The 13,292-nt window shown below is 39.0% G+C and overlaps 1 protein-coding gene across 1 annotated transcript in view; it reads left to right on the top strand.

The window, feature by feature from the left end:
• GRIK1 (glutamate receptor, ionotropic, kainate 1) overlaps nt 1-13,292 on the top strand; it is a gene marked incomplete at its 5' end in the record, with an annotated part of 73,232 nt that overhangs the window by 35,435 nt on the left and 24,505 nt on the right. The window contains 3 exons of the mRNA XM_009872902.1: nt 8,837-8,944; nt 9,634-9,678; nt 12,619-12,732. Of these exons, the coding sequence (XP_009871204.1) occupies nt 8,837-8,944; nt 9,634-9,678; nt 12,619-12,732 (267 nt within the window). The remainder of the gene's footprint in view (nt 1-8,836; nt 8,945-9,633; nt 9,679-12,618; nt 12,733-13,292) is intronic.

Below are 13,292 nucleotides of genomic sequence, written 5' to 3'. Positions count from 1 at the left end.
GACACAGTGCTTTGCAGTGCATGAAGCCTCCACAGGCTCCTTGTCATCCCTGTCCTTCAGTGGGTTGATGTTACTGTAACAGGACAACAGCTAATTTAGGGATGACATTTCTCACTCAAGATGATAGGTGGTGAGTTCAGAGCTTTGGCTTGGCTCCTGTCTCTGCCAGAAGCTTAGTGCAATCACCTCAGGACACCTTCAAACTTGTGCTGTGGTTAGCTAAGAAGGCAAAACTGGTCATTGTTTGGTAGGCGCTTCCAATGTGCTGACATAATCAGACTGTTCACTGCCCATGCTTGTAGCTATGACATCACTCTAAAACAAAAGTGGCAGGACCTAAAATCTAAGTGAAGAAATTCTTCATCTGGAAATGCTGTAATTCCCCTCTGTAAAGATGGATGACAGATTTTGTCTAGTTAGGGTATTTAGCTGTATGGGACAGGATTTCTCTATGTACTGTCTCACATATACTGTTACAATGGGATCTCAATCCTCATTAACACAGCAGTGTAAAGTTATGGTTTCTAAATTCATAGTCAACAGTAACTCTACCCAGACACTTCAGTGACAGTCGTGTTTGTAATGGTAAGATAGACTCTGCTCTTACTAGGAAGAATAACTAATAAAGTTTCACCTTCCCTTCTGATTCCTCACACCCACTCCCGCATCTCTGGTATTGGTATAAAGCAATCTGGTAGGTGTAAGCTTTAAGGAAACTCAAAGGCTTTTCAAACATATGCTCTGAAATTAATCCGTCTAAGCCATCATCCTCAAATATTCAGGGTTCATTTGTCAAATCTGTCACATCAAAAACCTTTCATATAACTACCCCTGAACATCATCAAGCTCAGCTACTGACCTGTGAATGAGTGCTCTTGAGTGGTTCACAGAACAGCCTGGCACATTCCTAAGAAATCTCCCTTCTCTGTTTATCCACTCTTTCTCTCTCTTATTTCAAGGAGAGAGGTGCTCAGTCTCATAACAGCTGCCTAAACCCTTTTCTTAGGAACAAGCCTCCCACACCTCCTCTTTTTTATTCCTGTGCTGCTTAGTAAAAGCCCAGGATTGTTCCAGTCCTGGACCTCTTCTGAGTAAAGAGACTATGAAGCATCATGCATTTCAGTGGAGTAGATAAACCCCTGTGATGAAGAATGCTGAAATTCTTTTTATTTCATCTGTTATGCTAGATTTGGACCAGGATAATGGAAAAGTCATATACTAACTCACTATATTCCATAATCCTTGAGGATCTCTTTTAATAAGAGGATTGATTGTAAGAGCTGAAAAGTTGATGTGTGGCTTAGAGCACATTGTGATTTCCACTGTAACTAGAAGCAATATCACTATCACTTAAATCTGTCAACTGTTTCTGCAGTTGTAGTAAAGCAGGAGCTTTCATTTTCCAAAAGGAAAGAAAACCAAAGGAAAATTAAAGTAGACTTTTCCGTGGTCATTATCAATTTGGTTAGTATATAGTTGTTGTTATTTACAGTGTTGGAAGATTTTTGTTGTAGAAGAACGACCTGTGGTATTCTGAACATGTGGTCACCGTAGGTTTAAGTATGCCTATGTTTTATAAATTTTTCAGGTACCTGATTTTGTAGCCAAGAAGCAAATGTTTGGGTTGGGAAAATAAACAAAACGAATCTACACATGCAAAAAAGAACTCACTCACTGTCTTTGTCCCTTGCCATCAAGCAATACGATCGATGTCCTCAGTATATGTGCATTAATCATTGTCAATAATTCTGTAACCCTCAGAGTCCTGCTCTGTTAATAAGTCTAAGACCCAACAGAATAGACTTCACCAGCCACCATTGCATTTGGATGTCAGTCATCACCATAGGCCTTATCAGAAATTTTTGAATATCGGTTCAAAACTAAAGTAGATGTTCACCTTCTTTATAAGCAGGTAATGCTGAATAAACGGAACAAGTCTGCCACTCTGGTACACCTATATGCCACTTGAGATTCCCATATTTACTCACCTGCCACCTTTTCTTATAAGCTGAAGGATGTTGGCACTTGGATGTTGCTTTTCTGTCACTCACTCTGGCTTGCTAATGTTTAGCTGAAGTGATGTGTTCTTAGATGGTGGCTAAACAAAATTATGATGTAAAGTTTTTCTTGAGGACAAGACTGATGTCAAGGGTTAGGGCTGGGCCAGCCACAGAACACTGACAGATGCTCTGTAACCCCTCTCCCTCTCCAAATGGGAAGGAAAAGGGAATGTGGCAGAGAGACTTACAGGTTGGAAAAGAAAACTAAACCAGCTTTAATACAACAGTAATAGTACTGAAGTCCCAGGCCCAGCAGCTGTGGGGAGCTGGATATGGGAGCTGGATCCAGGAACTCAGGATTGGGGGAGTCCTCCCTGAATGCCAGCATTGAAGAAAAGAGGCAAAGACAGAGACCAAAACACTTGTGATCCCTCAGTTTTATACTGGGTAAGACATATATGGATTGGAATGCTCCTGTTGGTCACCTGTCCTGTCCATTACCCTCCGGGGGTGCAACCTTTTACTTCCTTGTGACCCCTCTTACTACCCGGCACCCCCAGCGTGGCACACGAGACCCAGCAGTGGCCTTGGTCACTGTAGGAATAAGTATTAGCAAGAGCCTTTCTGCATCCCAGTCTCAGGCAGTAACTGCAAACATCAGGTGTTACCACTGCCAGTAGCACCCACTGTCTGCAGAAACATGCTGCTGACTTCAGAAAGGGCAGCCTCTTAGAAGAGACAGCTGAACAGTAAAATCACTGAACAGAACTGATTCTGTTTAGCTCAAACCAGGACAACTGATTTCCTTATTTTGGTAGACCAGCACAGAAGCAGAATGAATTTCCTAATCTCAGTCAGAACACATAATGCATTCATTTTAGAGGATATATAGATATAAAAAGACTGTGATGTTGGCAAGTCTCTGCCACTATGCAATGGTAAATGAGCAAACATAATTTGGGGATTTGAATACTAATGCTTCCTGAATTCCAGGCCAGTTGATTGCCAATGTTTTTTTTCCTATTGTCATTAAAGAAAGAAAGAAAAACAATGGCATGGTGGTGATGTAAGTTCATACCTTTTACTTCACAACTGTGGTAAATTAGAAATGTACATTAAATCAATAACTGATGTTCAATTTTGCCTAGTGACTTCTGATAATAAACAGAGTATAACACTAAGAATCAAAAATACAAATATACTTGGCTGATATATTCATCATTTTAAAAAAAAAAAAAAGAAAAAGAATCAGTTACTTGCCTTTGTATCACAGAATCACAGAATCACAGAATGCCAGGGATTGGCAGGGACCTCTAGTGATCATCTAGTCCAGCCCCCCTGCCAGAGCACGATCACCTACAGTAGGTCACACAGGAATGTGTCCAGGTGGGTTTTGAAAGTCTCCAGAGAAGGAGATTCCACAAACTCCCTGGGCAGCAATTTTGTAACTTTGTAGGTTACATTTAACACACTTGGGAAAGCAACCTACCAAAGGTCTAGATAATTCCATTCACAAAACTGAGTGTACAGGAAAATATTTTTATCTTTGATTAGATTTCATTGTAGGTTCTGAAAAATTTGCCCATACTGAAAAGTCCAGCTAAATGATTTCTGTTCCAGACTCCCATTAAAGCTGTAGAAAAAAACTCTGCTGATTGCATGCCTTTAGGATAAGGTTTCGAAATATTCAAGTTGCACATAAACAGCAATAGAAAGACCCAAAATAAGAGAGATGGAAAGAAAAACTAAGGAGACTTTTTACAAAATAAATAACTAAATATGGCCCATTGTCTACTTAAGGAATTTCTCAAGTCAATCTCAGTAGAGGTGGAGTTTCTTTGTTTGTCCAGATGCATTTGTAAAGCTTTTGCATGAGGAAGACTGTCATTTAGCATTGCATAATGTATCCAATAATAGTGCTCACATTAGATTTTGTTTATCATCAATTTACAATACCTTCCTATTAAACAATAATTCCAGCTTCAATGGCAGATGCAAAGTGTCTGAATATCTTGCATAAAATCAGTATGGTATTGTGCAGGAGTTTGGAGCTGTACAATAGAACAATTTATTTTCTCCCACAATACTGGACTAAAAGCTTTTCTTCTTAGCATTACAATCAAAAGTTTTATCAACTCCCTTTTTCTATGTATGTTGAAAAATTGCTAAGAGTTACAACTGTTTCTCCTTATACCATTTAAAGCAGATTCAATATGTACTCAAAAGTGATATAGCCACAGGTTTATTTGCATTTGAGAACACATATTTGTGTCTCAGATTCTTTCTTCCAACATTAGCTCTGGGCATACATTCAAAATGGGGGGGTCATATTTTTCTGAGCAGTGGGAACAATACAAAGTTAAAACTTGAGTTTGAAACTCCAAAGAAATTACTTGTTTAATTAGAAACAGAGGTCTAAAGACTAGGTTCAGAAAAACTGTTTTAATACACAGGTTATTGGAATAAGTGGATTATCAATACAAGAGAGAAAATGTCTGCACGTTATGAAACATTATTAAACATATTAGTTTGAAAAGTTAAAATAAGATTATGTCTTTGCATTTTTTTATTGCTAGAGCACTTTGAACACTTTAAAAAGGACTGTTAAAAATTTTAAAGTTTTCTAATCTGAAACACAACTATTCGGTATCTGTCTCTGCAACACTGGACTCGAAAGACAAAACATGCCATAGGCAGATAAACAGTTAACTAAAATATTTGGATAAACTTGTATTGAGTAAGAAAAAGCAAATGCATAATGAAAATGCAATCAATTTGTCTGAGAAAGATCAACACTTCTGTGTGTGGTAGTGTAGTGAAGTATCTACAAAACTGGCTGTATCGGATTGAGGCTATAACATAAAGCTGAATATTTACTCAATCAATGCATTATACGCACAGTGCTTTATAATTTCTCAATCTAGTTATGTATTGCTAATGCAAATCTTGAAATATAGGTGAGGCCTGACAGGGACAAAAGAAACAGAATATAAAAGTACATGTTGTTTTGTCTTAGTAGGTCTGGTGGCAGCCGAACTGATTGGTTCTATGATTGAATTGTTGATCGGCTTGGGCTGAAGCTAAGGCTGCTATAGCAATTGACTCAAGATGATGAAGTGGAGATTGATGGTGATGGGAATTGATAGCAAACTTCTGGTGTTTTTGCTCTTAGAAGCTGAGTCAGCTTCATTTTCCAGTTGTTATAATTTTCCACCGATATATTTATACGGAAGCCAATGTTGTAATCTGGATATTTAACCTCAGATTTCAGTTTGTAGTTTAGGAACAATCTTAATTTTTTAAATAGTAAAACCAGAAAGTTTCATGGTTTTAATTAGGTTCCTTTGGATATTTCTGCCATGTCGGGTACCTGATGGCCTTCAGAGATGACTGGAGACTTATCTGTGATCATTTCTACCTACTACCTTTTCAGCGGTTAGTAAGAAGGTCCTGAGTATCTGCTGGTCCTGTATGGTTTATGTCCCAGCTACCAGTTGAAACAAACATATTTGGTTTATTCCTTGCTTTGTTCAATAAACAGGAGAAAGTGATCAAATATTTACAACTTAGAAATAGGAATAATAATGATCTAATAAAACACTGTATTTAAGAATGTGAGACCTTATTTTGAACTTCAGACAAACACTGCGTTGCCCTACTGCTGCAGAGCCAACTCCCAAAGGAACAGCATGTCCTCACAGTTCTGTTGTCAGAGGCAGTCTGCATCCATGCATAAATGAGATCTGAGACAAGCAAAGGACATCACAAACAGAAGCCACTGAAAACTGCACTTTTTAATTAAGCTGCAAGCTCTACTGAAAATTAAACAAACATAATCAAAAATACATTCTCTTCCTACGAGTTTCAAACTGTGCCCTTAGTTCTTTTAATATTAAAGCAAGGACAGAGTGCAAAAAAGCAATTTCCTTTGATGAATTACATGATTAGGTTCTGATTCAACTTTTATTATATCCTGTAGCATTAAACACGAGTGTCACCAGAAATACTAAAATCGCTATAAATCTTGCGTACAGAAGCATGAAATCTCTTTGCTGTGTTAAACAGTCATGCCATTTCTGGGTATTGAGAAAGTTCTGCTTCATTTGTGCTCATTAATTGCACTTGAGAACGGTGCAACTGCTGCCCATTCTGTTTGCCTGAACACGGCGCCTGACAGGCACTGGCATCCTTGGTTTACCTGACGGGCACCTGCAGGTGGTGGCACACGGCCGGAATTTCGGAGCAATGATGCATTCCACTCTGTTTGCATGCAGTGGTCGGTTGTGCTTTGGGATTTAACTCATACTAGAAGCTTGGAAGTTTTACCATAGACTTCAGATGGCCTGGGGTGGACCGTAGGTATCTAGCTCATCCGCCCCTTTGTTTCTTAAGGAAACATTTTGTTTCTAATCAGGAAAGAAACATCACCTGTCTGCCTAGATATGCTGCACACACAGGCAGAAAAAATAAAATTATGCTCACTGGACTCAAACCCAAATGTCTTATTTCTTATTTAGAATAAATAAAATAAAAATCAGAAACTGAATTTAGAATTCAAGTGGCATTTGAAGCCTCACAATTAGGGTCTGAAAAAACCCTTCAATGTTTAATTCTTCTGAGAAACCTTCACTGGCTCTTGTTTATAATTTAAGTCACATTTGGGTCATTACTTGATCATCTAAGTGGGACTTAAGTTAGACAAAGGCTATATGTACTTCTCTTTTACCTCGAAATTTAAGTACACACCTATGCAGCATGTAACATATTTTTGTTCCTTTTTTTTTTTAGTGTGGGCCTAGGAGCACCAATGCCTGTTTTCATAAGTGAGCTAACATTTCACCATATAAACCTTTTTTACAAGAATGGAGATGTAGGTTCCTGATACCATTTCCAAAAATAACATATTAGTTCCTTTACTCAAGATCATATCATATCAGCAGAGAAGCTGAGCACCTGATGTGAAATCAATAAATGTGAGCGTTTCATGGAAGTAAATTGCCCTCTGAGGAGGAATTGATCTCTGAAGATCATATTTTAAAAAAAGGATCCATCTTTATGAATAAGAGATAAGAGTAATGTCAGAGTAATAAAAAGACAGACTGGAAAAGAGATATATAATGAAATTCATTCATATGTTTCCCCCTGCTGTCTTACCTGTATCCGCATACAAAACCATGAGTGTTTCTACTGTTTATAGCTATAATTTTCATATGTAAAGGATGGAAATTCTTACAGGAAGTTTGTTGCATTTGTGATGTTCCATTCTTATTTTACTTAAGCATACTTCAAAATCCGTCTGTATTTCCACAAAATTATAGATGTATCAAATTTGTCTGAGACACATAGTGATACCACTCCAGAATCTTAGATTAAATTCTGCAAATTCAGTGCTAGAATTTAGTTTTAACAGGAATGGGAGTCACCATTCTGCAAGTCTACTGATTCTTAATGCAGCTTTCCTTATGTTGTCCATCTACAACAAATTAAATGAAGCAAATAACGTGCAGTAGAAAAGCCTGTAATTTAAGGATTGTATGGCTGACATGCATGAAGAAACTATGCCATCATTTATCATCAACCTTTCATGTATATTTGAAGAATTTAATCTACTGTGAGAGCCCCCAAAATAGATTATAAAAATTGTCTGCAGTTTGAAATCCATTAAATAATTTCTTTTATAGATAAACTTCAGCTTTGGGGACAAAATGGGAGCTATTCGAGAAACAGATAGATCTCATTTAAAAGAAACTGAGCTTTCTGCGAAGCTTACAAGATATATATATGCAACTCATATGCTATAGTTCAAACATGTATGTACGGCTTGCTTGTATCTTATACTACAAAGTTTTTATTAGGTCTATATTGTTGGATGAATTTTTCCTGAAAGCCTGCTTTTAGAGCCATCATCATCATGCCATCAACACCTGCAAGCTCAGGAATTGGCTGTGCTCTTATTAGGAGAGACACATCTTGTTTGCTTAGTTGGGAACTTGTGTCTTCTTCCTTAGGGATGCAAACTCATTAGGGATTAGTGAAACAATTCAGCAGAGCCCAGGACACTAGGACTCCAGTACTGGTGGGGGACATTTAACCACAACCTGTCCAAGAAATCAAACAAGAATGACAAAAGCCTTTCTCTGATTTATCTCTTCCTGGAAAAATCTGGATTTCTTGGCCTTGAATAGCAGATGCAGTGTCTACCTCATGAGACTAGGAAATGCGCAACACAATGGAGTGTTGAGAAAGGTTTGGTGATTTAGGATGGTCAGCTACTTTCCTTCATTAAGGACCTTCTGGGGAGTCCCATTCAGCACCAATTGTTACCCACTCATCGTGGAGAACTTAAAAAGACCTGGGCTGGGTAAAGAGGACAACTCCAGAGTGGCTCATGAATTTAGCCTGGTTCAGACCCAAAGCTTGATTCAGACCCAAAGCTTGATTCAGACCCAAAGCTTGGAGAAAGCAGACTCCATTAATTTCTTAGTGAATTCTTAGGCAGTGCGAAACTTCCCCTTTGGGGACTTGTAATATATATTTTATTCTCTTTTTCTTTCTTCAGTATGTTTTATTATTCAGTATTAGACGTATGTAGATCAATATATATATATACTGTCACAAACTTGTGCCTGATTGTAAAATATGGAAACATATGGGAGAGAAACTAAATAACAGAAAACTGAAGAAAGTGGTTTTCATTGAAGTAACAAAACCACACATTTAAAAAACTACTTGGAAGTGACTCAACCTTATGGTTAATTTAAAATGCAGTAGTTGTTGTGGCTTCAGAGTAGTTCCTACTAATTGTTATAGGCAAGAATGTTTTTATGTCCACACAGGCACGGTGGGATGGTCTGACAGGACGCATAACCTTCAACAAAACAGACGGCTTACGGAAGGATTTTGATTTGGACATTATTAGCCTCAAAGAGGAAGGAACAGAAAAGGTAACCAGATCTTTTGTAAAACAATGACAAAAAACTAATTTGACAGGCACATAGGAGAGTCTGCTTGGGGTAAAAAACATGTACTCAAGGTTATTTAACTCAAAGTTAAAACAGAGCTACTAAGGTTGTTTTAGTATTTTCCAATGCATTCATTGCTTTTCAAGGTGTGGGGTGGGAATGTGGGACTGGCAGTAATTATGTGAATGGAAATAATGATTTTAAGTGCACATTGTCTTCAGTTCTTGCTCTTGTAACTTGGATGGTAAATTCATATGTATAGATAAAACCAAACATGTACTGCTTTTAATAAATACGACAAGAGGGAGAGACAAAAGAAGGTGCTTGAGTAATAACCTCAACAAGAGTTCATGTTTATGAGATTAGATTATTTCTTTTTCCCTTGTCCCAGCCCTCAGTCAACAAACATGAGTTCCTGAGGGGCTCCCTCTGCCTCTGCCTAGAATGTGATTTCTGTGGATGTCCAAAAATCTTTAACATGGGTAACACCACCAGCTCATGTCAGCTGGAGACAGCGTTTTCCATTGCTCTGCATACTCTGGCTTGACTCTGCATAATAATTGCTGATGAGTTAATTGAGACTTTAAATGTAATTGCTCCCACACAACTCTCCAGACTGGTTCTCTTTTAATTTTTAATGAAGCACTCTGTTTATTTTTCTCTGTACCAAGGCTGCTGGCGAGGTTTCTAGTCATTTATATAAAGTGTGGAAGAAGGTTTGTACAGAGACAGGTGATGCAAAAAACCTTTGGGCTGGGTCTTCAGACTCATCCTTTGGGTTTTGATAGCAACTGTCATTATTGCAGTTTAGAGACAACAGTCTATCCAAGAGTATGAATTTTTCTGATAGAATAAGTTTCATCCCAACTGTAATTCCAAACAGTAAAAAGATCTCAGATGGATTTAGCTTTTCCACTCCAATATTTTTTATCACTATTTTATTTCTTTAAAGCAGTGCTTTTTCCTCTTTGAGTAGAGGCTCCTGACTGCAGCAAAAGCTGTTATCCTTCCTGATTCACCTAAGATTCTCTATGAGTGGTAAATTTATACCATTTCGAATGTATGTTAGTGTCAGCAGCAAGGATTGTTTTAACATGCAGAGCTGGGTGGGGTTTTTTTGCCTCCCAGAAAATGCATACTGTGCAGGCAATGTTCAGACATTGCTGATTCAAAATTTTGCCAAGTGTGTTATTAGCGCCTTACAGAAAATAATACAGAAGATTAAGTGGGAGCTGTCATTCAATAACATACAGAAATTGGAACTAAGCTTGTTTATGAAAGATCTAAATTACCCCAGGAATTTCATCTCTCTTTTGATGTGAAGTGCCTCTCTCTGCCTGGTGGGAAAGGCACCAAAGTGGGAGTCAGAGACCAGCTCCCTGCGCTGCTCCCTACTGGAGGTACAACCTACGGTTGCCATTCTGTAAGAAGGTAATAACTACGTTCACCGCATTTAAAATGTTAAAATAAAAATTTCTTGTATGACTTAGAATAATATTTTTTACGTATTTCCCACAGATCTTATTTTTTCCCACCTCTCCCACATACACAAAAAGTTTTGGGGTTTGTGTTGTTTTGGGAGGGATTTTAATGCTGCTGTGTAGACCAGTGTAAAGCATCCTACAGCACTCTTCATACTCTTGTAAGGCACACATTTAATAACCTTCTTTTAATCTTCAGTGAATCAGGCTAAGGCACAAAGGCTCCCATTTCCCTCATTACTGGCGAATAGATCATCCTACCTGATGTGCAGAATGCTATTGAACCAATCTCACTTTTGACTCTAGGCATTTTGTGTTATGCTGAATTGATTTAAACCAAATTACAGTTGGTTCAGAGCACAGGCTTGCTGAGAAGGGCATAGGACACCTCTCAAACTTGTCACTAAACTGCAGTAAATTCCCCCAGATTCACCATAGTGATGTACTACCTTGACCTCATTCTTCCAGTGCCCCTCTGACCTCCTCCATCGCTCTAATCAAGGTTGACCTGCGATGTCATTCTTCTATCCAGATGTGGAGTGGTCTCCTGGTGTATTTTGTATGCACTGTGACTGTGTTGCTCCATGTTCTTCATGGTTGTTCTCCTCTTCCCTGCTGCCAGCCAATAAAAGCATATCAAGTCAGTAACAAAGAGAACGGCTTTTGACTAACTCAGCCACCCTGGTGCAAATTCAAGGACACTGGTTATTTACTATATTCCTGGCACAGGCTCTCATAATATCCAATATTATTTCCTGTGTACTTTCCAGATCAGTTTCCCAACCTGATCTAGTTTTGGAAACAAAGGGAATGACTGATAAATGCTTGAAAAAATAATTTTAAATAATGGCATGACTATCCCCGTTAACCATACTATGGGAAAAAAAAAAATATGTAAGGCAAAAGCAATGACACCGAGGGACACAAACCCGAAGTTTGTTTGAAATTATACAATTCTTACCCCAAATACACGCAGCAGGCACAAATTAATCTGCTAGTTTTGGTACAAAGGCAATCCCATCTCTGCCTCAATTAATGGCCCCGGGTCTGAAATGACTGAGCATCTGATGGTAGATAGAGACCTTCAGTACACAGGACAAGTCAGTGGATTTTGTTTTAGACTTACTTACTCATCAGCTTTTCTGGCAATCCCAGCATGGAGGGTCTGAATGTAGATCCTTCCTGGGTAGAGCTGAAACATGCTGGCAGAGCAGCGCAGTGATGCGATGTGAACGGCCCTGTAGATGGCTGATGTTAGTTCTCCAAGCCATCCATCTGGTGGTCTCCACAAACGTCCAACACAGGTCAAACCACTCGAGCCAGCTCCTTGCCTGGAGTTTTCTCACATCAGCCCTCAGCCACGCTGTGTATGTAAATACAAAGGGGAAAACATGTGAAGGTGCTTTCAGGCTGTGTTTATGTTAAGTAGGTATCTAGAGTAAATCAACATGATTACAATTTCTACCCTCACAAGGTATAGATCCAAGTTATACAAGAGGCTTTGGATCGAGCATTAAATACTGCAATCTGTTACTGTCTCTGGGGCTAGAAAGGAATTTGCCTTTGGCCAGCTATATTTACTGAACAAATACTGATCAGTGTGTGAAATGGTATCACTTTGCTAGCTCTGTCATATGTAGTAGTCAAGAAATGACAGGATAATCTTTGCTAAACCTGCTGAAGGCGCAGCAGAAACAAAAGGCCAGTACATCCATCAATCTGATTCAATATATTTATTCAGGCTTTTAGTCTGTTGTACTGGAGTAAAGAGGTCTTGCCATATGTTTCAACTCTACCATTTCCAAAATTTTTTTTAAAAAAAATCTTAAAAATAGACATTTGACATTTTTTAGCAGGAAACAAAGTCAACATGCTCCACTTTGTAGCAGATTGGCTGATACACCAGTGTATTGACATGCCTTATACTCTTACAGCTTACTCATTTCCACCTGCTTTTGAAAAGGCCAGTATGTTCCCTGTGTTTTCTAAATCAGCTGTTTGATGTTGCTCCCTTACTCAGACCTACAGCCGTTTCCCTCCTCTAGCATTTCGTACTGCTGGTGTCTCCTTCTGTGGTAACCAGAGCCAGTGCGCTCTCCCTAAGTGATGAGCATTTAGGGAAACCTTATGGCTCACCGTGTCTGGGCGGCTGGTGACCCACTCTCTTCTGTGCAGATTGGGGTTTGGAACTCATACAGTGGCCTTAACATGACAGACAGCAACAAGGACCGATCGACCAACATCACGGATTCCTTGGCTAACCGGACGCTTATTGTCACCACCATTTTGGTAAGTCTCACTGGGCAGAGGTGGCACTGTTGGCTGCGCTGCTGGAGGCAGGCTCTGCTGATGGAGGAGTGCGGGGCTGTCCTCTGCTGCCTTCACCACCTCTGCCCAGCACTCCGTGGATGTTTTGCTCCACATGAAACAATGTCTTGTTAAACTAGCCCGTATTTGAGGAAGTTGGACTCAGAATCGACATATTCACTCATCTGTCCACAAGATTGATTAAAACATGCCTCACCACCAATGAAAGGCTCTTAGGAACATCTGTCTCCAAAATTATCTAGCTCACTTCAATATTTCAGAGATGAACCCTGTCTGTTTCTCTTTTCAGAAGAAGTAACATACACAAATACTCAGTTTTGTAGCCAGTGCTTATACATCCTTCCTTTTTCTGAAAATGAGACAAAGAGGACTGAAAGAAAGTAGCAAACAAACAAATTGAGCTATGTCCTTACTATGATAAATGGAAAATATGCAACTGGGTGTTCATGAGTTGTTCTGCCTCATGCTTTCTGCCTGGCCAGTGATGGCACATTTTTCAGTTATTCTGCCGAATTCTTCAG

Source organism: Apaloderma vittatum, unplaced genomic scaffold, assembly GCF_000703405.1.
Source record: "Apaloderma vittatum isolate BGI_N311 unplaced genomic scaffold, ASM70340v1 scaffold197, whole genome shotgun sequence".
Classification (NCBI taxonomy): Eukaryota; Metazoa; Chordata; class Aves; order Trogoniformes; family Trogonidae; genus Apaloderma; species Apaloderma vittatum.
The sequence above is the reverse complement of the archived record's forward strand: the minus strand, read 5'-3'. Positions and strand labels throughout refer to the sequence as shown.